Here is a 27,333-nt window from a genome sequence, read left to right as displayed (position 1 = left end):
GAAGTATCCAGTAGTGAAGCTACTATTGAAAAAAGGCACAAAAGGACATATGAAAACTATTGCCCCGTCTCACTTCTTCCATCACTATCAAAAATATTTTCAAAGTTATTCACCATACAAATACAAAATTTCATAGAAAAATTTAAAATAATCCCAAAAAATCAGTATGGATTTCAAAAAGAACGAAACCACAGTATCTGCTATAAGCAATTTTGTTGATAAAATTAGCACATCTCTAGACAACTCCCTGCAGGCTACAGGAATTTTTTTGTGACCTATCAAAGGCCTTGGATAGTGTGAATCACTCCTTGCTACTCTGCAAATTGGAAAAGTATAGAATTAAGGGCACTTATTGGTTATGAAACTAGAATGTTATGGGATCCAGGGACTCACCTTCAACTGGTTCAAGTCTTATCTCTCTGATAGACAACAGAAAGAACAAACATGTCATGAAGGCAAATAGTATCTTTCAGATTTCAAAAAAACTAGCTATGGAGTGCCCCAGGGTTCTGTGTTAGGCCCTTTGTTGTGCTTGGTGTACATAAACGATTTGTCAAACCATGTGACAGTTGCAGAAAAGGTGATGTTTGCTGATGACACTAGCATTTTTATAAAGGATACACTGAGTATGATCTACAGCAGAGTGTCTCTAGGACAATAAATGAGACAGGAAAATGGTTTAGTGATAATGCTTTGATCATAAATAATGAGAAAACGGTATTGATGAATATCAGTAATATTAAAAGTAATGCTAGAAGAAGAGTAAAAGTTGAGTTAGGGAACTATGTTACTGCAAAAGCTCCATACACAAAATTCCTCAGTATATGGGTGGATGGGCACTTGAGACGGGAAAACCATCTAGAAGTTTTGAGCAACAAATTAAGTAAATGCTGCTATGTGCTAAGAATGCTTTTCGAATGCTGCAACACTGAACCATTGCTCTGTGCCTATTATGCTTACATGAACAGTTTGCATATATATGGTGTGATCTTCTGGGGAAAGACGCTTTCAAACTTTAGAAAAGGGCTCTTAGAATAATGAAACAGATTAAAGATAAGAAACTATATTCTAATTGACTACATCCATACAATGTATATTGTTAATGGATGAATAAAGAAATTGATTGATTGATTAGAATGGTTTAAGTCCTATCTAACCAACTGAAGACAAAGAATGGTTGTATCATCAGAGAGAGGAACTTATACTTCAAAACAGAAAACCAGTTCACATGAAGTACCCCAAGATTCTGCCTCAGGTACCATTCTGTTTGTGTTTTACATAAATTATCTGCCACTTAATATTGAGTGTCACTCAGTTTTATTTGCAGATGACACATCTTTAATCATTGAAAGTAGCAGTACTGATCAAATTCCACAAACTGTAATAAATACTTCAGAAAAATGAGATACCTGGTTAGAATTAAAAGGGTTCAAATTAAACTTGGAAGATACTCAGCTATTGCAGTTAAAATAAAAAAACAAATAAAAAGATATTCTGGTCAGTCACAGAAACCAGGATTTGCAGGAAGCTGGCTGTGTTCAATTCCTAGGCATGGAACTATATAAAAATCTATCATGGAGATCACATATGCAGTACCTTGTAAATAAATTAAACAGCTTAGCATTTGCAATGATGATATTGTACAAAGTTACCAGTGTGGGCATAAGAAAAGAAGTGTATCTCAGGTACTTTGAGTCAGTAGTAAGGCCTGAAATTGTGCTTTGAGGTAACTCAAACCATATGTGTCAAATACCAAAACTTCAGAAAACCATCATTAGAAATATGCACAATGTAGGGTGAAGAAAATAATGCCACCCACTCCTAAAAAAATCTAAGTATGTTGTGTGTTCCCTCACTATACATATATGAGCTGATTATCTTAGCACACAGCAATCCTGATTTATTTATTGCAAAAAATTTTCAACATGATTACAACACCAGAAATCAAAATAATTTATGCTGGCCACTCACTGTTTAAAACCTTATGCTCAAACTCCACATTGTAAGGGTATGAAAATTTATAACAAAGTGACAGGAAGAGAATTGCTCATCATAAATTTAGAAACACAGAAGAAATCCTTATATGAGGAACCAGTGCATGAATGTTACTATTCAGTAGAAGAATTCATAAATGACAACCTCAAAAATTTGAGTAGGAGAGAGCAAGTACTTAGGACTGTTAATTTTTAAAAGTTTGTTACTTCTGAAGAAAAATTATTAGTTCCTTAATTAAGTAATTATTCAGTACTGGTATTATAAAGCAAATTGTAAACCAGTTTTTATGTTTTAACGAGTCTCCTGTACATTAAGTCAATGGCTTGTAGTTGTGTGTTATGAGACAATAAACTTCTATTCTATTCTATCTACCCACTGTCACCTAGTGAACAAAGCATGAGCTGAAAGAATATCTGCCAAGATTTATAATCAGATTGAAAACTCTTGCACATAGGACTTAACACTACATATCAGGGTGATATCACCAGATGTAAAAGTGGCTTGTACCAGACTGCATTGCGGTGTTAAGGAAATTTACTGGGTTGATAAGTAAGCACAAAATCATCACAGAAGTACCTGTCAGATTACAGTGACAGACGCTAAAACAGGAACTTTCTACATCAAGTAGAAATATGTACATTCCAAGAAGTGTCAGGCAACACATTATTTCCTTCCTCACAAATTTTACACAATGACCATGATGTAAAAATCAGGGAAATGTGAGTTTGTGAAGAGGCGTACTGACAGTTGTTCTTCTTGGACACCATTCACAAATGGAAAAGAAAATGAAAGAATAGTATCCAAAGAAACTCCATCAGTCATGGGAAGCTGATGCAAATATGAACAATATAGGGGAAACAGCAAAAGATTTGAAAGCTAAACCTGCCTTATACTTTCTGCATAGTCATCAATCTGTTGAGCTCTTATCTATGTTAAGAAGAAACTGATATTCTGCATCTGACTTGACATCATTTTTTATATTTTTAGGATTCATGAGTACTGGTGACTCACTCCTTCCTGGGAATCTTGGAATGAAGGATCAAGTCCTTGCTCTTCAGTGGGTACAACAGAATATTGCTGCTTTTGGTGGAAATCCTGATGATGTCACCATTTCTGGTCAAAGTGCAGGAGGAGCCTCAGTTCATTACCATTTGTTATCACCATTGTCAAAAGGTATGATCAAAAAGTCAAAGTATCATAAGAGTACAATTTCAAGGAGTTAGAATGACTTTATCTTAAGGATATGAACTTCAAAGTATTGATAAATATATACAAAATGACTGTTTAATTCTTGAAACTGGAAGTACTTTCCTCAGTGAGAAAAGCAGCATAAATAGTGGAAGTTTAGAAAGGAGCAACAGGTCACTCATACCTTACATTAAAAAGGATGGACAGAGAAAACTTAATGTAACATATACAAATCATGTCACTGTAAATATTGGTATCTTAGAATGTTTGTAAGTGAAAGCTTCAGTTTTGAGCCCTATTTGGTATCAGAAAAAAAGTAGAGAGAATGGCTGTGACCTAATCAATCTCATCTAACCATAAAATTAATGTTCAGTTGTTCATATGAATCATGTAGTGTTCAATCAAATTTCACATCATTAGAAAATAAGCATTTGCTACAAATAAATTATACTTATCTGTCTGTCTCACTGCAGTCATTAAGTCATTGCACTAAGTGCTAACCAGCTTCTTCCAGTGTTTGGATTCCTTCCTAAATTCAAACACAATATATTGGTCAGGTATTTCAGAATCAAACGAGGAACTCAAATTGATCCCTTTTTGTGAAACACAAAAATAATTTTTGACTTTGTGAACACATTTCTTCCAACCCTTCTGTAAGCAGTTCTACATAAAACTCATCTCAATGAAATAATCTTATAACCAACTACTCATTGTATTTCCTGTGATGATTGTGTGCAGTTCAAAGACATTTTAAAAATTAAATATTCATATTTAACATAGTTTATTTACAAAAGTACTTTAAGGTTTAATATAATTATTGTAAATGTTTCAGTTAAATATTTGATTTTACAAAGTGAAGTAATTTATTTACTAAAAATTTAGAATATTATTGGTTTTTCCTTTAAAAAATTGACTTGGATGTGAAGGAACTCAGATTAAATAAAAACTGATGTCTAAAGGATATAAAAGAGCAAATGGATGGCATACAAATAAAAATAACAGATTGAAAGACTGACATCAGATCACAAATGGTACGAAAAACATCAGTAGTTTTTAGTTTTCACTACTTGGAAAGATGTTATTTCTTAGTAGGTAATGATTTCTGTGACATTACAGGGAATGAACTTATTTGGTCATTAGTGTCCCTCATTTAGTCTAGTCATTAGCGCATTCAACTTTCTGCTACTTGATTTCTGTGAAACTCCTTCCATAATTAATATTAACAAATCAAAAACTAAGAATGGCGTGACCACTAACAATTTACAATTAATTTTTCACTTGCCTGTGTGAAAAACTGAGGCAAATAGTGAAGCAATGTGAAATGAGTGGAATGTTGCATTTCAATTCCAATTATGTAAATAATAATGGTTAATAAATACATTAAATAGATAGTTGTATTTATATTTGTTAATTAAAAAGAATAAAGACACACACACACACATACACACACACAAACACACACATACACACACACACACACGCACGCACACACACACACACACACACACACACACACACACACACACACACACACACACACATGAGCTGAATTTGTAATTGTAAATGGTGTACTTTGCCAAAGAACCTATTAATTTGCATCTACTGACAGACAGTATTATCTCACTGCCACTTGGAAGGAAAAATATTAGAAATGTTTAGCAAATTGACAACAATAGCACTAACAGACAGGTAGTGTTAATCAGGTAGGTCTACAACCTACATTAAGGAAAAATTATGGCATCTGCAATTACTAATTAGGGTTATTAGGTGCAATCTGTACTTCAAAGACAGAAATGTAATTATCACATAAAAACCACTAAATACAAACAAAACAGAAAATTAAAAAATAACAAGTTCTCTATGAATTAAAGTAATTCTTTCTTGCGTAGTTACTACACAGTAGCTTACTTTAAGTTTGTTTTCTGGTCACAAATGGATAAAACGTACTTATTAGTGCAAGAAGAACAGGCTAATTCAGCATGTAAAATACCCCCAAAGTTGCCACTGACACTATTTATTTCACATGGTTCACATGGCTCTAAGCACTATCGGACTTCTAAGGTCATCAGTCCCCTAGACTTAGAACTGCTTAAACCTAACTAACCTAAGAGCATCATACTAATTCATGCCCAAGGCAGGATTCAAACCTACAACTGGAGCAGCTGCATAGTTCCAAACTGAAGCACCTAGCATCGCTCAACCACGGAAATTTATTTCAAAATGCAGAGTGGGTTAAAATAATGGTCTGTGGCATACCCCTGGTCTAGCTAAAGCTGGAAGCAGATAAAGGTTGTGAGGTGGCAGAGCTAACAAATGTATATTGTGCCATGTATTGTTTAAAAGAAATGCTGTGGTGACAGATAACTTTATGTCATAATTTGGCTGTGGATCGGTAAAATGAACAAATATGTCCTGACAGTCATCTATTTAGTATATATTATGCATGTCATAGATATATGAGGTGTGTTCAAAAAGTAAGGTGACTTTATATTTTTATGAAAAAATATTTATTTATTCATGAAGACTCATGATGTCCTTCAAAGTAATTCCCCTCAGACAAAATGCACTTGTGCCAACGCTCCTGCCAATCCCGAAATTACTTCTCATAAGCAGTTTTTGGAACAGCCTTGAGTGTTCCAGTGATGCAGTTTTTATTTCTTAAATCACTGAAGATCTTCATCCTTTCATAGGTCTCTTCAGTTTTTGGAGCAGAAAAAAGTTGCAGATGGCCAAAAACAGGTGAATATGGTGGCTGAGGTATGATTGCCATGTTGTTTTTTACCAAAAAATCTCTCACAAGCAGCAATGAATAAGCCAGTGCATTGTCATGATGCAAAAGTCATGAACTGCTTTTCCACAATTCCGGATGGGTTTTTGTGTATTACTTCTCACAAATGGCACATAACATCTAGGTAATACTCTTTATTGACCATACGACCTGGAGGCAAAAATTCTCGATTTAATGCGCCATGCTTTTCGAAAAGAAAAGTGATCAAAACCTTGAAATTTCATCGAACTTGGTGTGGTTTTTTTCAGTCTTGGCTGTCTGGGATGACTCCGCTAGGGCGATTTGCCTTTAGTTTCAATGTCATAATGGTAAACACATGTTTTGTCACCACTTATGATCCTTTTGAGCAAATCAGGATCATCATTGACATCATTCAGGAGCTCCTGAGCAGTACTCATGCGGCAGTTATTCTGATCAAAATTGATGTTTTGGAACAAACTTCGGTGACACTTCTCATGCCCGAAACATCTGAAAAAATGCCTGACATGAGCCAGATGATATGCCAACATCCTCAGCAACCACTCTTATAGTAATTCAAAGATTTCTGAAAAGAATTTTCTTCACAGCTTCGACATTATCGCCTGTTGTTGAGGTGCTGGGATGTCTAGAGTGAGGTCCTTCATTGGCATCTTCTCTGCCATATTGGAAGAGTGTGAACTACTTGTGAACATTTTTATTTATTTATTTATTTTTACTTAGAGCAGATTCACCATATGCCAAAGTCAACATTTCAAGTGTTTTAGAGTGCTTGATTCCATTTTTCACACAAAATTTGATGCAAATCCTTTGTTCCATTTTTCATAATAATCAGATATCGCAGAGCACACCAAAACACTTCTAACCTTTCTATCTGTCAAAAACAAATGAAGTGTGCTGTACACTTGAAACTGTGAATGTATGTTCAGGACATGTGTACCAAGATAACAAAAAAAAGATGGATAATCAAATGCATGTTGCCTGAGAATTTTAAAAAAATCACTTAATTTTTCGATCATCCCTCGTATTTATATTCCTCACTAAATATCACTATTTCCTCAATATCATCTCATATTTTCAAGTTTTCAACATATTAGTTGATGGCATGCAGTTGGGTAAGATATTCCAGGGTTAAAAGTCTCCTACTCAGAGATTTTGGAGTAGAGTAGGCTACTCACGAAGACGCTAAAAATAATTATCAAAATGTTGATGTCTGTTATAAATCTAAGTGTTACAAAACTTTTTCTGAAAATATTTAAGTGGTGGTTAGCCTGATATACACAACTGAGACAGGTACTATAAATAATACAGACAAAAAGAGAATGTAAGTTTTTAGATGTGGTGCTGTAGAAGAATACTGAACAGCAGATGTGTGGATTGGATATATAATGAAGAGGTACTGAATCAAATTGGGCAAAAAGGAATTTATGGCACAGGTCAACTAAAGCAAGGGCAATACCCATAACAAATAAGGGCTGTGTTGTCAGGGCATATTCTGAGGTATAGATATGAAGCCCACGCCTACTGCAGTAGTGCAAGTTTATATGCCAACTAGCTCTGCAGGTGATGAAGAGATTGATGAAATGTATGATGCGGTAAAAGAAATTATTCAGATAGTGAAGGAAGATGAAAATTTAATAGTCATGGGTGACTGGAATTTGACAGTAGGTAAAGGAAGAGAAGGAAACATAGTAGGTGAATATGGAATGGGAGTAGGCCTAAGGAATGAAAGAGAAAGCTGCCTGGTAGAATTTTGCACAGAGCATAACTTAATCATAGCCAACACTTGGTTCAAGAATCATACAAGAAATGTGTAAACATGGAAGAAGCCTGGAGATACTGGAAGGACTCAGATAGATTATACAATGGTAAGACAGACATTCAGGAACCAGGTTTTAAATTTTAAGACTTTCCAGGGGCAGATGTGGACTCTGACCACAATCTATTGGATATGAACTGTAGATTAAAACTGAAGAAACTGCAAAAAGGTAGGAATTTGAGGAGATGGGCCCAGGATAAACTGAAAGAACCAGAGGTTGTAGAGAGCTTCAGGGAGTGCATTAGGGAACGATTGACAAGTATGGGGGAAAGAAATACAATAGAAGAAGAATGGGCAGCTTTGAGAGACGAAATAGTGAAGGTAGCAGAGGATCAAGTAGGTAAAAAGATGAGTGCTAATAGCACTCCTTGGGTAACAGAAGAGATATTAAATTTAATTGATGAAAGGAGAAAAATATAAAAATGCAGTAAATGAAGCAGGCAAAAAGGAATACAAACATCTCAAAAATGAGATCGATAGGAAGTGCAAAATGGCTAAGCAGGGATGGCTAGAGGAGAAATGAAAGGATGTAGAGGCTTATCTCACTAGGGGTAAGATAGATACTGCCTACATGAAAATTAAATAGACCTTTGGAGAGCAGGGAACCATTTGTATGAGATGGGAAAGAGATGGGAAAAAGCCACCGTGGTACAACAACCGAGTTAGAAAACTGCTGCGGAAGCAAAGGGAACTTCACAGCAAACATAAACATAGCCAAAGCCTTGCAGACAAACAAAAATTACGCGAAGCGAAATGCAGTGTGAGGAGGGCTATGCAAGAGGCTTTCAATGAATTCGAAAGTAAAGTTCTATGTACTGACTTGGCAGAAAATCCTAAGAAATTTTGGTCCTATGTCAAAGCGGTAGGTGGATCAAAACAAAATGTCCAGACACTCTGTGACCAAAATGGTACTGAAACAGAGGATGACAGACTAAAGGCCGAATTACTAAATGTCTTCTTCCAAAGCTGTTTCACAGAGGAAGACTGCACTGTGCTTCCTTCTCTAGATTGTCACACAGTTGACAAAATGGTAGATATCGAAGTAGATGACAGAGGGATAGAGAAACAATTAAAATCGCTCAAAAGAGAAAAGGCCACTGGTCCTGATGGAATACCAGTTCGATTTTACACAGAGTACGCGAAGGAACTTGCCCCCCTTCTTGCAGCGGTGTACCATAGGTCTCTAGAAGAGCGAAGCGTTCCAAAGGATTAGAAAAGGGCACAGGTCATACCCGTTTTCAAGAAGGGACGTCGAACAGATGTGCAGAACTATAGACCTATATCTCTAACATCGATCAGTTGTAGAATTTTGGAACACGTATTATGTTCAAGTATAATGTCTTTTCTGGAGACTAGAAATCTACTCTGTAGGAATCAGCATGGGTTTCGAAAAAGACGGTCGTGTGAAACCCAGCTCGCGCTATTTGTCCACGAGACTCAGAGGGCCTTAGACACGGGTTCACAGGTAGATGCCATGTTTCTTGACTTCCGCAAGGCATTTGACACAGTTCCCCACAGTCGTTTAATGAACAAAGTAAGAGCATATGGACTATCAGATCAATTGTGTGATTGGATTGAGGAGTTCCTAGATAACAGAACGCACCATGTCATTCTCAATGGAGAGAAGTCTTCCGAAGTAAGAGTGATTTCAGGTGTGCCGCAGGGGAGTGTCATAGGACCGTTGCTATTCACAATATACATAAATGACCTGGTGGATGACATCGGAAGTTCACTGAGGCTTTTTGCAGATGATGCTGTGGTGTATCGAGAAGTTGCAACAATGGAAAATTGTACTGAAAGGAGGATCTGCAGCGAATTGACACATGGTGCACGGAATGGCAATTGAATCTCAATGTAGACAAGTGTAATGTGATGCGAATACATAGAAAGATAGGTCCCTTATCATTTAGCTACAAAATAGCAGGTCAGCAACTGGAAGCAGTTAATTCCATAAATTATCTGGGAGTACTCATTAGGAGTGATTTAAAATGGAATGATCATATAAAGTTGATCGTCGGTAAAGCAGATGCCAGACTGAGATTCATTGGAAGAATCCTAAGGAAATGCAATCCGACAACAAAGGAAGTAGGTTACAGTACGCTTGTTTGCCCAATGCTTGAATACTGCTCAGCAGCGTGGGATCCGCACCAGGTAGGGTTGATAGAGGAGATAGAGAAGATCCAACGGAGAGCAGCGCGCTTCGTTACAGGATCATTTAGTAGTTGCGAAAGCGTTACGGATATGATAGATAAACTCCAGTGGAAGACTCTGCAGGAGAGACGCTCAGTAGCTCGGTACGGGCTTTTGTTAAAGTTTCGAGAACATACCTTCACCGAAGAGTCAAGCAGTATATTGCTCCCTCCTACGTATATCTCGCGAAGAGACCATGAGGATAAAATCAGAGAGATTAGAGCCCACACAGAAGCATACCGACAATCCTTCTTTCCATGTACAATACGAGACTGGAATAGAAGGGAGAACCGATAGAGGTACTCAGGGTACCCTCCGCCACACACTGTCAGGTGGCTTGCGGAGTATGGATGTAGATGTAGATGTAGATGTAGATGTAGAATATCAAGAGCTCAGATGAAAACCCAGTTCTAAGCAAAGAGGGGAAAGAGGAAAGGTGGAAGGAGTATGTAGAGCATCAATACAAGGGCAATGTTCTTGAGTACAATATTATAGAAATGGAAGAGAATGTAGATGAAGATGAAATAGGAGATATGATACTGCCTGAAGAGGTTGACAGAGCACTGAAAGACCTAAGTCGAAACAAGGTCCCGGTAGTAGACAACATTCCGTTCGAACTACTGACAGCCTTGGGAGAGCCAGACCTAACAAAACTCTACCATCTAGTGAGCAAGATGTATGCAGACTCCAAGAAGAATATAATAACTCCAATTCCAAAGAAAGTAGGTGTCAACAGATGTGAAAATTACCGAACTATCAGTTTAATAAGCCATGGCTGCAAAATACTAACACGAATTCTTTACCAATTAATGAAAAAACTGGTAGTAGCTGACCTCGGGGAAGATCAGTTTGGATTCCGTAACAATGTTGGAACACGTGAGGCAATACTGGCCCTATGACTTATCTTAAAAAATAGATTAAGGAAAGGCAAATCTGCGTTTCTACCACTTGTAGACTTAGAGGAAACTTTTGACAATGTTGCCTGGAATACTCTCTTTCAAATTCTGAAGGTAGCAGGGGTAAAATACAGGGAGCAAAAGGCTATTTACAATTTGTACAGAAAAAAGATGGCAGTTATAAGAGTCGAGGGACATGATAGTGAAGCAGTGGTTGGGAAGGGAGTGAGACAGGGCTGTAGCCTATCCCCAATGTTATTCAATCTGTATATTTACCAAGCAGTAAAGGAAACAAAAGAAAAATTTGGATCAGGAATTAAAATCCATGGAGAAGAAATAAAAACATTGAGGTTCGCCGATAACATTGTAATTCTGTCAGAGACAGTAAGGGACCTGGAAGAGCAGCTGAATTAAATGGACAGTGTCTTGAAAGGAGGCTATATGATGAAGATCAACAAAAGCAAAATGAGGATAATGGAATGTAGTCGAATTAAATCAGGTGACGCTACAAGAATTAGATTAGGAAATGAGACGCTGAAAGTATTTACGGAGTTTTGCTATTTGGGGAGCAAAATAATTAATGATGGTTGAAGTAGAAAGGATATAAAATGTAGACTGTCCATGGCAAGCAAAGCTTTTCTGAAGAAGAGAAATTTGTTAACATTGAGTATAGATTTAAGTGTCCGGAAATCGTTTCTGAAAGTATTTGCATGGTGTGTTGCTATATATGGAAGTGAAACATGGATGATAAATAGTTCGGACAAGAAGAGAATAGAAGCTTTCAAAATGTGTTGCTACAGAAGAATGCTGAAGATTAGATGGGTAGATCACATAACTAATGAGGAGGTATTGAATAGAATTGGGGAGAAGAGAAGTTTGTGGCACAACTTGACTAAAAGAAGGGATCAGATCGTAGGGCATATTCAGAGGCATCAAGGAATCACCAATTTAGTATTGGAGGGTAGTGGGCAGGGTAAAAATCATAGAGGGAGACCAAGAGTTGAATACACTAAACAGATGCAGAAGGATGTAGGTTGCAGTAGGTACTAGGAGATGAAGAAGCTTTCTCAGGATAGAGAAGCATGGAGATCCGCATCAAACCAGTCTCTGGACTGAAGATCACATCAACAAGGGGAAAGCAGTTTGTTAATGGAGGGAAGCGTGGGAAGTAAAAATTGTAGAGCTGGACAAGGTCTGGTTACTTTGGTATCCCAGCCTCATGAGCTCAAGTGCCCGCTGAAACGCAAAGACCTAGACAATAGCCGCTAGGTGGCACTCCCACGTGTGTGCACTTGAGTGCTGCTGTCACGGTCTCAGTGCTAGGTGCAGGCCATACATGATGCTCCAGCATATAGGTGCCCTGGCTGCACTGTATAGCTAGCAGCACATGGGTCTGGACCTCAGTCGTGGTCCGACTACACTCTCATATTGTTCATTGTACTCAGTGTTTCTTGGTTCTTGATATTGCTATGTCTAGATACTTGATTGAGTTCACTCTCCAGACTTGCCATTCTGTCATGTTGTCTTTGTTGTTCACCCATCACTGTTGTTTTCTTTCTGTGGTTTCCGGTGACTCACTATCAATGTTCTCAGCCGGTCAGCCAGTATCTTCCGTACATATCCAATTCCAGTTACTACAACTATAGTACATAAACATTTTAGGGCCCATGCTTGATGTATATCTTTTTCCTTTTTTTTTTTGGTCCACACTACTACCTCTCAAAATAAGGAACACTTTTTTTAACATCCCGTATTGTTTCAGGTCACACTTGTCTCACAGGCGCTGCTACAAAGTAAATTAAACACTGAAACCAACTTCTAGCAATAACTAAACTTGTTTATCACAAAAATCAATCTTTTTGTTACACAGTAGTTTTTAATCCACTCTCTCCTTCCTTCATATTGGGAAGTGCTGGACAGAAATTCTGTATCATAATATAATAGCTTTCTTGATCGAATTTTTCTTTTCATATAATGAACACCAAAATTTTTACACAGAGATTTTCTTTAGTACTATCATTATAGAAGCAAAGCCATGACATCAATGATAAGAATGTTTTATGACACATGTTACCTTTACAATAAATCTGTGTGAAGTAACTCTTACTCAGTTAAAAGTCATTTATGTAAATCCCTTTTTCTAAACAAGCTCATCAACAACCACATATACCTGTTTTTCACTATATACACCATGAATGATTTAGTCCTTTGAAACATTAGTTAAGGAGTTATAGAAAGACTGCCAATAACCAACTCAATAGTTCTAAACAGGAACCAAAGCTGGTAACAAAACAATACTGATTTCATCTGGACTTAAAAATACAGCATGAGAGATCAAAAATACTACTTAGAGCATGGATGCATGAGATAAAATTAAAATAATACACTCATAATATTCTATTACAAATGCTATTTTGGGGTTATAATTTCTACTTTGTCCACCCACAGGTCTTTTCCATCGGGCAATAGCATCAAGTGGAGCAGCCCTTAATCCATGGGCATTTGATAAAAATGCAACTGATAGAACTTTTCGTTATGTTTCATATTTGGGATATAATGCACAAAGTACTTCAGATCTCATGGACTTTCTTATGAACGTAGAAGCAACTGAGCTGGTGAAAGTCAAGTCTCCAGCACTCTCTGATGAGGTAGGATCCCAACTTTTTTTAACAGAAAAACTCATATATATATTGTCATGGGAAACATCCCTTATTGATATGTTATTTTTTCTATTTTGTTAACAAATAAATCACATTCAACAGCTCAAAGTTAAAGAGCTTTTTTTGTATTTGCAAAACAGGTGAGTTCCATTCACATAAAACACTCTTTCCTGTCTAAAGCAAAGTTCTTCCCATGTAATGAAATGAATGTGTGTTAATGCATTTCAGTGTCATTCTGTCAGAAGAAGAAGCATTTATCAGCTGTGTATCAACCTGTAAACTATCATTTGTACTAATTATAACAAGAATGCCAGAATGAGTAATGTGCATGTGTATACTCAAATCTTCATAAATGTGAACATAAAATCAGTTCAACCGAACATACATTAACTCCCATTTTTCAAACTATCATTTATATTTTCCGTTATTTTGTGCACAGAATAACTGTACAAAAGAATAACCCATGTATAATAGAGAAAGAGATATAAAATAAACATGCAGAAACATTAAAAAACTAGACCTCAGTTATTGCAAGCAAACATTTAGAGTCATTTTCTCAGTTCCAACAGAGGTGTATGTCCATGGAACTTAATCATGTAATAGATTTTGGAAAAGCCTTAATAAAGCCATTTCAGTGTAAGAAAATTTCTCGTTGGGCGTTCACTAATGGTGTGGCATACTGCTTACTCCAGTGTGTCACAACCACATTCAGGACTGTATAATCCCCTGTTTTTAAAGTGATACTCTGCATTTCTTAATCTATCATCACAATTTCCCTTTAACACTTGTATGGCTTTTTTTTCTCTTTATCACCTGCTGCTTCTCAGTTTTCTGGATTGCATCTCTTACTGCTTCATGTCTAAGTTTTCTCTTGTCATGCCAAGCTACCCATGAGTCCAAAAGTTTTGAAACTTACTTACATGTCCAGAAAGTAAGTACAATTTGGAAAAAAACTCATAAAAGATTTTGATCCAAAATTTCTTCTCACAAGAAAGAGAAGTTCTTAAATTATTTTTTCCACATAGTTGCCATCATTGTTCAGACATTTTTGATAGTGGCAAACCAACTTTTGTATGCCCTCTTCATAGAAAGTTGCCACCAGTGAAGACAGCCACTGATGAACACCTTTTTTTGTGTGATGATCACTGTCAAAATGCATTCCTCCAAAATCAAGCTGAAGTTGAAGAAAAGGGTGTCAGAAGGTGCAAGATTGGTGCTGTACAGTGGGTGACTGAACTGCTTGCAAGTTAATTTTTGAATAAGGTTTTGACTGACACCAGCAGAATGGGGACAAGTCATGAAGAAACACCTTTTGTTTTGAACTGCACAATGAAGTTTTTTTGATGTTGCACAGCATTGTATCACACTGACAGTTTCATGTCTAAAGAGGAACTTAACAACCTGGCAACAACACAGAAAACAGTGTTCAGCTGTGGCTGTCACTACTGCCAGCATCTTTCTGTGAAGAGGGCACAGAAAAGTTGGTTTTCTGCTATGACTTATATCTGAACAATGGTGGTAACTATGCAAAAAATAGTACAGACCTTTTGCTGTAAGAGATGAGCTCTTTGCATTCAATGCTGAGGCTGCTTTTGTTATTGCTGTGCTGCTCACCAAATTCTGCTGGGAGATGATGCTCTGGCGAATATGAAATACCTGTCATTTGATTTTTGGAAAACTGTTAGGTGCAAAAATAGATCTTTGCACACCTTACAGTGTGGTATCTTTACTTGAAAAAGAACTATTTTTTTATTATCCGTCATACTATGCTGCTTCAGATTAAGTAAAACATTGCCTGTGCTGAGAGATGGCATTACAGCTGATATGGAGTGCTTATAATCTGATTTTTCGAAAATTGTTAAGTAAAATAATTTAATTTTTGCATATCTTACAGTCTGATATCTTCACTAAATAAAGAACTGAATTTATTTTTGTTATCCATCATACATGTTATGCTACATCAAATTAAGTAAAACACTGCACAAAAAAAGTATTCACAACGTTAAAAAAGCATTGCATAAACTATGCATGTGGTTTATTTTAGCTTACACACTGCAGTGAATATAATGTAGATCAGATGTCAAGTTTTAGTTAAAACTGAGTGCAGAATGATATCTCATTTCATTGTCAAGTTATTGTGTTCTATATCTAACAGACAGTCACATGTGATGTGCCCAATTATGTTCATGTGGACTTGCCGGCTGCTATTCTAATGTTCTGATGACTTAAAGAGTGAGTGTGGGTGTGTGTTGTACTGATGTCAAGATGCATGGGACATACTTTGCACACAGTTTTCTCTTTATCAAAACATTCTGGAGGATGTCTTGAACATTAGGCTTAGAGATGTTGCCACACTGCAATTTCAATTCAACAGAGTAGACACACCATGGCCGGTGCCCACTGCTTAACACTGCCTCCTCACATCTCACTGACTGAAATCCCATCTGCTGTGTACAGCTATTAGTTCAAGTCATCACTGTGGCTACTGCACAGACATCAGGGATAAAATCAGTCTTGGAACTTCTTGAACAGATGGTGGATGTTCCTTGACCTAAGCTCATATGGGATCTAATGTTTTTTGGACGACATGAGACAGTGTTGTACTGAGGTGGAAGACTCACATGTCTCTTGCATTTGACCTACATATTGTGTGCTGCCAATCCTGTTCTCTGGGTAATCAGCTATGTCAATCTCCCAAAAGCTTCTTCTCCAAAGATTATAGTGGTTTACATGAATTTATTAAGCTACTTCTCTGTCCTTGAAATAATTTGTGTACTTGTGGAACACTTTCAGATCATTCACGGCAAATTTCAACTCTCAACACAAAGTAACATTTACTCTTTTTCACATAAGTAAGTAAACCCTTGCAAGTCAACTGGTATCTGTAAACATCAGACTCAATAAACACAAGTACAATATCATATGTTGTGACAATCCAATAATTAATGGACATCACATGAGTCCTGTCTCATGCAGGGCTAAGATATAAAGTAAGATAAAATTCTCTAGTCTCCAGCGAGTCCAATACATGAATGTGCATAGAAATATATATTCAGTTGTTCATTACTCTTTTTTACAATCACAGCAGACACTAACACATCAATGAATACTACATAATTATTTCATGAGTTTTCATCATGTCTTCTGTGGCGCTGGTGCCAAACACCTGTTGCTGTCAGTGACTCACCCTTCTTACAGTCTTCTAATAACAAACTTCTGACCTGCACATAGAAACAAGTGGATTGGATTCTTGAGGTACTACAGAGACTTTGCTAATTTATGCAAGTTTTCATTCAATCATTTTTTATGAATTTGTATATGCCTATCTCTGCCACTTGTCGTATACATCCATGTCTTCCTCAAGCTTTTTATAAATGAGAACAAAACACTTTGCAGCTAAAAATAATATAATCGTTTCTGAAAAACAAAAAAGTATTCACTGATTTTGACATTTAAATGCAATTATGAACAAGTATATATAGAAGTATAATCTACCATATCAACAACAGCATAATGAGGAAAAATTATGCAGATAACTTTAAGTATGAATGGGAAATCATTGTTATGAATTCCATTTGGATAAATATTGATTTCTACCTAAAATGTGAAGAAAATACAATACTGATAATATTATTAAAATGGATATTGTCAGATTTCTGCACTTTTAGTGTCATGAAAACAGTTCATCAAAAGTCTCATAGTTATAATTTTTCATTTTACCATCCATATATTAGAACACTCAGAACCATAAAAAAATAACTTCATGTTATGCATGACTATGAAACAGTACATTGTAATGACTACATTGCAATCTTCAAAGATTAAGATTGTACATAAGGAATATATCACCAAAATTCAGACAAATTTAAATTGACTACAAATTATTCTTCCAGAAAGGGTTACAGTTGCTGCTCTGCAATAATAACTGTTTGTGCACCACTGCTACGGTTGCAAGTTCGAATCCTGCCTCGGGCATGGATATGTGTGATGCCCTTAGGTTGGTTAGGTTTAAGTAGCTCTAAATTCTAGGTGACTGATGACCTCAGAAATTAAGTCTCATAGTGCTCAGAGTCATTTGAACCAAGCCATAACTGTTTGTAATAAACAGTCACACTCTTAAAATTATCAAAATATTGAAACAAATTACAAGTGTGATAAAAGAACTCAACTGGTTGAAGGCTTTTGCTCTAGGCATTTAGCAGCAAACATAACCTACTTCTGTAAATTCCTGAAATTCACTTTTTATGATGTTGTGGTGAAGTATTTAACTTGAGAATGGGCAAGAAAAATTCCATTGTATGTTCTGAACTCGAAAGACTGTATCATGAGGACCTATGAAGCCATCAAAAGAGCTCAAACACTAAGTCAGAGTAGCCAATGCAATCATTGGTGAAAATTATCAATGTAAGGAAACCAACAATGCATTAAACTACCAAGGAGGATCTGTGATATAAATTGTACACCTCTGAGAGTGCTAGGGCTAAGTGAGGCAACTGTTGAAATTTTCTTCTACATTCATTGAGAAATGATGGCACAGTGTGAAACAGATCATTTCTGATGAGTATATTTTAAAGGTAAATCTAACCAAACAGGAAAAAAAGAATTAAATGGTCATGTGAGATTTTCAGCCAGAAGGCCACATGTAGGAAAGTTCGATTTCCAGGTGCAAGTCTTATTGTGTAATTTGCACGTTGGTGATGATGAGATGATGATGAGGGCAACACAACACCCAGTAGCAGGCAGAGAAAATCTCCAGCTTGGCTGGGAAGGGAATCTGGACCCGCAGCATGGTAGGCAACCATGTTACCATTCAGCTAAGCAGGCAGACAACCAACCACAGAAATGACCACTGGCTTGCACGCAATCGAGAAAATGTCCCTACTGTTGTCATAATGTGATTTCCTGCCACTCCTGACATGCCCAACAAAGGCCACCTCTTTAAAAGTCATGAATGGAAATATTGTCCTCTGGAGCTCCATATGCTTCAGGAAGACAGTTTACTGGGCCTCAAAAACCATTTGGTGCAAAACTGCATGTCAGACAATTTTGATGTGTTTTGGCCCATGCAGCTTTTGCTTCCCAACAGTTATGATTTAAATACTCTTGGTTACTACATATGAAACATAGTTGAGTAAGTCTTCAACAGATTTTGACATTCCAATGTAATGTCATTAAGGATCACTGTTGAGGCAGCAACTGCCAAGGTGCACTCAGATACATTACATCATATATGTGCATGCTTTGGAATGAGGTTGGAGGCCATTAGTGAAGCAAAGGGGAATAAACTGAATGCTTGTGCTCAGCAAAAACCTCTATGTACACTGAAAAGAAGGTTTTTATAATATTTGATATTTCAACTTTAAAAAGTTTAAAGAAACTATTAAATTTAGCAGGATGTTGGTGACACGTTCTGTTGATTTCTTTATTTTATTTATTTATGCTTTCTTTGCGTGAAGCTATCACAATGGATGACTCTTGCAAATTTCATAAACAATAGTATGACAGTTTGAGAACATTTTTCCACAGAAGTGATGTATAAATTGGCACCACCCGGCCCTCACTTTTCCAAACAAGCAATCTGTCCTTTGGCTCCATTTTCTACTTTTTCCTCCCTCCCTCATACATTAGTTGCCATTACTTGGGCTCATATACATCTACTGATTACTCAAATCAGTTGTTGTCACTGCTAATTATGGTACAGCCTGTGTAAAAATTTTGAACTGGGGATCCTCAGCCCCATATGACCTGTGGACACACTGCGAGTCTTTAATGCAACAGTTTCCACTGCCTTCACCATTTTTATTCCACTGACCATTGCTGATTATTCCACATTTTAGTCACAGTTCCCAACCAAAAGGGCAAGAGGCTGCCATAGAAATGCATTCCACTCCTCCATCTCCTTTGACAAGTTCATTGGCTGAATGAGGGTGACTCCTCATACCAGAAGTCTTGAATCATCATTCTTGAATCGAAAATATAAATACCAGTGATAATTCTAGACCTGCTCTTAGACTTAAAAATACAGCATGCTAACTTGTGACACAGTCCTGCATTCAATTTGCACAGCAGATTAATAACCACTGATATGATATGCTGGCCAGCCTCAGTTTGGTTATTAGGTTTTTTTCCATGCTCTTCTAGGCAAATGCTTAGATGATTATAAATTTCTGCTGCACAAAATATGATACATAAATAGTTAAAGTATGAAAACAAACATAATAAAGTTTGTACAGTTCACAGGCACTGATTTTCCTTCCATAGGGTAATTGATAACTGTGACAAGAGGAAGAACTGTTAAGTCACACAAATATCAATACATAATGAAGAGTAAAATCAAATATTATGAACTCAGCAGCATAGATTTAGATGGGGTGTGCAGAAAATCTGGTGACACTATCAGTCTGATTGAAATACAAGGGGAAAGACCCATTATTTAATTAGCAAATAAATCCATAGCAAATGAATGAAAATGCATCAGGCATTCCTTTCTTTTGATGTCTTACTAACATAAATGCCAATTCTATATTCACAGCAGCTACACTTAGGGACGTAATGGTACATTTAATTATATTCTTGACAGTAATCTGCTGACTGTATCCAGACATGTTTTTTTTTTAGTGAAGTGCTTCATACATAACAATCAGTGTCTCAGTTACACACTGCATCACTGACACAATGATTGGCAGATGTACTGCATTCTCTGTAACTGTAGTGAAAGGGTTAAAGCTCACAGAAAACTGTAAAAATTCTGTCACATTTGAGTTCAGAATATTAAATAAATATGTCTCTTTTATTCTGACCAAGCTTGATACTAATTATGCATAATATTTAATGGTTGTTGTTGTAGTACTTACTTAGCACATAGGATCATGAGATACATAGATATAGTGGATTTGGGTCCAAAAAAATCTATTTTTCAAAATAATTACTTTCTTAATCTACAGAATTTAATCTATGTCATGTGTGAGTTGTATCATGCTACCAACATTACAAATCCATTTAAAATATTAAATTGTTTAACTCTGTACTGGGAGCCACTCCCATCTTTTTCAACATTTGGGACAAGGTGCACTGCTTCTGCCACAGCTACTATTAATGCTCATTTTATTATTTTTAGTGATAATAAAATCAACATTCTTTATTACCATACCACTGATTCTGAGAGGTTAAGTATATAAGCTACTATGTAAACCTACTGTTTAAACACAACATTTAATATCACTATCTCTGGGAGGTTTATGGCACAAAAACATAATTTAAACTAACCCTTATTCTTTATATTAATTTCTCACAGATTCATGATTATGTAGTTACAAGTTCTGAAATACATTGTTCTCACAGGATGAAAATTTCAAAGAAAGGAAAATAAATCCCTTCATGTAGATTTCAGTTTCAAGAACTTTAATGTTTTTATATGTAGTAACATCAGAAAGTAAGCTACAAATCTCATCCTACACTAAGGATATTGTACACCAAGATGTGGTGCACTGTGAGGTGAGAGTGAACATTCCACATTTCCTGCAGACATAATTCTGGTGCAGTACATGTAACATGTTTATCACAGTGTGAGAATGAAATGCCATAGCAACTGGAAATGTACTTCAATGTTAAAGTATGTGGGACAGCACAGTTCTAGTGGGCAAAATATCTAAATGGGACACAAATTCTCCATGAAATTCTATCTATAGTGAAATGGTGCCAACGGATTGACCAAGACAGAATAGATGCGGGTAATGCTGATACAGAAGTTCAGATCTTGTACCATGTTGTTTCCATCTTCGTGGCAAGCTGAAAGTACATCTGGGGGAAAGAGATTTTCCAATGATGAGCACTCTCACACAGTAATTATGAAATGGCTCTATGGCCAAGGAGCAGATTCTGTCATTGAGGAATTTAACAATTGATCAAATGTTTTGACCGTTGGTTTCAGAGACTTGGTGACTAAGTTGCAAAATAGTGTCATGTATCTGTGCCATTTTTAAGTGTAATTCAGCATTCAATGAAAGTTCTCGCATGTCATAATAATGTGTAACTTACTTTTTGGAGGCCCCTTGCGTGAAGCTTAGTAAAGCAATGAAGTTCTTGGCTGAACTCTGTGTGGTCACCCAGTTATTATGGTTTATATAGTTGAAAATTACAGTGTGACAGTTATTGAACCCAAATGAAAAAAAAAAAAAAATTAGTCACAAACTACAGTGTGCACACACTTTATTCAACATGTAAACATCACCACAGATATTCGGATTTAGATTGACATGTTCAATATGTCTGCCATCACTGGCAATGATGTGAAGCAGACAAATAGTGAAATTATGTATGATCTGCTGCAGTGTAGGAACACTGATGCTGTCAACGACCTCCTCAATGGCTGTTTTCAGCTCAGCAATGTTTTTGGGGGTTAGTGCTGTACATATTTTCTTTAAATATAGCCCCACAAAAATGAGTCACATGTTTTCAGATCCAAAGAATATGGTTGTCAATTGAAGCCCATGTCAATGTGGTCCCCAAAGTGCTTCTTCTGGACCACATACACTCTCCTGCTTTGATGAGGTTGAGCTCCATCTTGTATGAGCCACATCTTGTCAAAATCAGGGTCACTTTTGATAATGGGAATCAAATCATCTTCCAAACCCTTCACATACCATTTGGTAGTCACCATGCCATCAAGGAATATCACGGTTATTATTCCATGACTGGACATTGCACACCACACAGTCATGCGTTGAGGTTGAAGAGACTCCTTGATCACAGAATGTGGATTCTCAGTCCCCCAAATTGTTTATTGATTAACACCTCCCAAATCATGTGTTGCTAACCCAAAACACACAGTGCACTCTAATTCCCATCATGCTCCACAGCCAGCCATGCAATCTGAACATCCTAACACACCCTGTTCAGAAGTTATGACAATTTTATTTCATATTGTTCAATAACTGTCACCCTTATGTGACTCATACAATCAGTATTGGTTACCCAGTTGTGCACATCCATAAAAATTTTCTCCCAGTTCAAGGTTTTAAGAAATATATTATATATTGCAGGACCGTACAAGTTTCATGATGTGTGTGTGGGTGCCACATGTGGAACCTGCAAATGAAGGTGCATTTCTGACAGAGGAACCATGGACTATATTGTCTGAAGGGCGTTATAACCAAGTACCTTATCTAACAGGTATCACAAGTTATGAGTTACTCGGCAGAACACAAGGTATGACCTTAAAATATATTTATCCTTGCACAGTTCCAGTGTTGTTTCAATAGCAAGCACAATGTACTATTATCGGTATGCTCTCCATTATAGCACCCATGAATGCTACAGAGAGGATCACTGGGGTGTAGAATGTTTTCAGTGACGTACATTTTATTAAAGTGAAATATAATGAAATGTTTGTAGACTTTACAAGTATTAGTGTTGAATGAGTGTTGTGGAACAATGACTAACAGTAACATAGCAGCAGTATTTAGATTATATTTAGCAGCCGCTCTACATAGTAGCACATTACTCATTACACAGCTACATATGCAGCATATGCCACAGTTATATATACTAAGATGGATAGTGGTGTAGCATGAGGCATAAACAAAACAGGATAAAGGCGGAACTGAACACCACCTGGTGATAGTTAGAAACTGTGTTAGCTATGGTTGACAGGCTGCAGGCAGCTTTTGTGGTGTCACTGAGGCACCTGCTATGAAAGCTGTGGCACATAAGATTACCTGAGGTCCCTGGTTTCATATCATCTTCTGGGGATCCCACATTCACCTGAGAGTTAACAAGAAACAGTGGTTGGATCACAAGCCCGTGGGCTGAAGCTGAAAGTGGTAATGGCTGTGTGTCTGCACTTTATGCCTTTTTTTAAAAAAAATAATAATAAAAAAACAGAGAGAGAGGGGGGGAGGGGGGAATGAGGTCCTACAAGGAATGCCTTGAGTGTGAGGTCACAAAAGGTCAGGGATGTTCAAAGCATTTAGTAGCCCACATATTGTCTACCATGCTACCACAATATTGGCTGCTAATGGCAACAGAGGGCAGGACTGGAGGTAACCAATGGTGAACACAGTGTGAAGCTATGGAGCTGTTTATTCAACAAGTAAAACAGAGCTACAGTGCTGGTGATGTTGATAAAAAGCAGAGCAATGTCAGTGATAAACAAAACAAGCATTACAATATATCTACTACAACAGTTGCCAAAATTGACACCCTACCAGAAAAGAATTTGAGGAATTTTGCAGAGTGAGAAAGAGGTGGCATATGAAATATTAGTTTCCTTCAAGAAAGGCAAGGTGATACTGAAGCAGGTGTCAGGATGGTGGTTTTCTCACAGTTCAAGGTTTTAAGAAATATATTATATATTGCAGGACCGTACAATTTTCATGATGTGTGTGTGGGTGCCTCACGTGGAACTTGCAAATGAAGGTGCATTTCTGACAGAGGAACCATGGACTATATTGTCTGAAGGGCATTATAACCAAGTACCTTATCTAACAGGTATCACAAGTTATGAGTTACTTGGCAGAACACAAGGTATGACCTTAAAATATATTTACCTCCAGTCCTGCCCTCTGTTGCCATTAGCAGCCAATATTGTGGTAGCATGGTAGACAATATGTGGGCTACTAAATGCTTTGAACATCTGTGACCTTTTCTGACCTCACACTCAAGGCATTCCATGTAGGACCTCAGCCCCCCCCCCCCCCCCCCCCTCTCTTTCTCTCTGTTTGTTTATTATTATTTTTTTAAAAAAAGGCATAAAGTGCAGACACACAGCCAGGAGTCTGGTTGGTAAATTGGTTGAAAAATTATTTATTTTGTTAAGAGAAGTTGTAGGTGCTCTGCACCTATGAGAGTGTTTCTCATGTGCATTACCCTGCAAGGACAACAGGGAATATTTACATTACAGCAAGTAAGAGTGGTAAAATAGGCATAATAGAACTACAACTATAGTATGAGCACTCATTTTGGACTATATCTGGTCAAAATAACTTGCTTAATTCCTGGTCTATGTATAAAAATCATATTCCTTTAGAGTAAACTATCCCTCTTGAAAGTGTGATATTGCAATTCATACCACTTGGAACCATGGAAAAATTCAGCCTCTTGATGTTTGTTTTTTTTTTTTTTTTTTTTCTCTGCCAATAAAACATATTGTCACATTATCTGCAGCTATGCCTTAAAGAACAGCCAGTTTGATGATAAGCTTGATAAGATTGTTTTGTATACAGTTTCATGCCATCACATTCCATCATTTCTTATCATGCCATACACCAATACAATTCTGTATGCAGTTTTAAAGAGTGAATCCCTAGCTGAACATTCTGTACAGTTTGTAATTCTCAAGGAGTTCACCTTTGATCTTGATGGTGAAAACTTTTTGGTCACTGTGGTGTGCCATTTTTTATTTGGTGTTCATGGTGCAAGTTAATGGTTGGTTTTGAACATTTATTGAATGCTGACGATGTTCATTTTCTGAAGTATAATACGTAGACCCCATAAGAGGTAGATCTCTGCACCTTCCAGACACTTATTTTCTGCCATCCTCCTGATGCACATGGTGAGTCATTAGTAGATAATATTTTTCTTGCCACTAGTGTTAACACAACACTTTCAAATGAGCCTTACTAAAGATCGATCTTGCGACATCACACTCAAGTGGTTCTATATTACACACTGCTCAGAATTCATTTAAGCCAGCATGGAACACTTTATATGATGAGCACTGGGATTATCTTCCTAAAGTTCTGGGCAGGTGGATCATTGGGATCAGCAGTACTATATGGGTGTTTGAGGCACTCAGTTCAGCAAAGCCAGTTTCCACCCAGTAAGCTTGCTGAGGATCTCTTCCAAGATGTGGAGGCTGCTCAGCCAGTGGCCGTTTAATGTACTTGGTGCAGCTGGTTACAAATTTTCAAAGTGTGGCCCACTTGAGCACAAATGATACCCACTGCCTGTGTTCAGAAGCCATAATCGACTGATACAGGTGACTGGCTGAATTGATGAAGGCAGATAGCCTTGCACACAGCATACAAATTGAGCTAGAATTTTGTAGTATTGATCTCAGAACTGATTACTTGGTTTTAACTGAAGGGAAAGCAAAATCCAAATGTTCATTCAAGACTGTGATGCTCTTGGATGCAGATTTCTTGAGTTCCATTTTTCAGAGAATTGTAGGACACCATCAATGACAATTTGGTAGTGGCTACTCGGGAAGCAGAGCACATGTGGTGGGCACATATGGGTGTTTTAGGACAGAAAACCTCTTCATAGGTCCAATAAATTACGTTCTGATTTTGAAGAGGGAAGAATATCAGCCCCACTAATAGGATGCAGTAGTATTTGGGACAATAGCATCACAGCTATCAAATATTAGTACAGTGTTATTTAACTACAAGAGATTTGTGGAAAGTTTCACTTTGATATCCATATGGTGCAAGAAACAAAACACTGGCAGAAACCTAAATTCAATGAAATTGTAAATTCTAATTGGAATGCTGTTGGAAAGGTGGGTTGGCTGCTGGTGATGGAGGCAAGCTTATTGCTGTATATTAAATGTTAATATCTAGTGATGTTAGTGCAGACCCTGAATGCAAAATAATTTTCCTAGCGTCAAGTGTTAAAGTTGAACAAAACATACTAATCAGGAACATTCTTGAGTCTTCTTGAAGGAATTCAGTTAAGCTACAACCCACTCAAATGAGTCTAAGACCAGCTCTGCAATTTGCTTGAAGAATTCCTTCAAAATGAAACACATCATATCATTCATAATGGTGATAAATCTTCAGACATAGAAATAACTGTCAATGAGCCCCAAGAGAGTTACATAGGACCACGACTATTAGCTGTAACTTATTATTTATAAATAAGTGGTAAGAGCCATTATGGTTTGATTACACAACTGCTCAATAATCACTGGAAATGACCATGTGCATTAAATATCTGAAAATATGCATATGGAGTGACTTAAAATGGAATGACCACATAAAACTGTTCATAGGAAAAGTATATGCCAAACAGATTCACTGTAAGAATCCTCAGAAAGTGCGTCCACTTTTGAATGATGTAACTTGAGAAACCCTTACTTGACTGATACTTGAGTATTATTTGTGAGTCTTACTAGATATTGCTGATAGAGGAAACAGAGAACATCCAAAGAAGATAAGTGTCTGTCATTACAGACTCATTTAGTAAATGCAAAAAGTATCACAAAGACCCACTAGAAGAGGGGCACTGTGCATCATGGTGTAGTTTACTGTTAAAATTCCAACAGCATATGCTGCTAGAAGAGTCAACAAATCTATTGATTCCTTCTACAGGGTGTCAATCAGAGCTATATGAAAACAAAACAAAAAATGCAAATTATTTACAAACTATGGCACACACACACTTTTTCAACATTTAAATGTCACTACACATATTCATATTTAGGTTATAATGTGTTTGATATGCCTACCATCATTGGCAATGATGTGGCACAGACAAATAGCTAATTTGTGCATGATCTGCTGAAGTATCAGAACATAAGTGCCTTCAATGATTTCCTGAATGGCTGTTTTCAGATCAGCAGTGGTTTCAGGGTTATTGTTATACATTTTGTCATTAATATAGCCCACAAAAAGGAGTTTCATATGTTCATTTTTCTTTTTGCCAATCTTTTTACAATGACTTTTACTCTCAGTTCTGCTACACCCATAACATGGTGAATGGTTGCTCAAAGTTCACATGGTACATGGTGTCACCAATGAGTTTGCAAGCTTCATCAAAAAAATTCAAGTGGTTCACCTGAGTACTGTCTTTTTAGGAATTATGAAGGCAAATGCATTCACC

At 36.9% G+C, this 27,333-nt stretch overlaps 1 protein-coding gene across 1 annotated transcript in view; it reads left to right on the top strand.

The window, feature by feature from the left end:
* The window catches only part of LOC126327599 (esterase FE4-like), an 82,337-nt gene that overhangs the window by 35,583 nt on the left and 19,421 nt on the right, over positions 1-27,333 (top strand). The window contains exons 5-7 of the mRNA XM_049995901.1: positions 2,983-3,168; positions 13,301-13,500; positions 22,554-22,719. Coding sequence (XP_049851858.1) covers positions 2,983-3,168; positions 13,301-13,500; positions 22,554-22,719 — 552 coding nt within the window. The remainder of the gene's footprint in view (positions 1-2,982; positions 3,169-13,300; positions 13,501-22,553; positions 22,720-27,333) is intronic.

This window comes from Schistocerca gregaria, chromosome 2 (assembly GCF_023897955.1).
Source record: "Schistocerca gregaria isolate iqSchGreg1 chromosome 2, iqSchGreg1.2, whole genome shotgun sequence".
NCBI lineage: Eukaryota > Metazoa > Arthropoda > Insecta > Orthoptera > Acrididae > Schistocerca > Schistocerca gregaria.
This window is presented reverse-complemented; position numbering and strand designations above follow the sequence as displayed.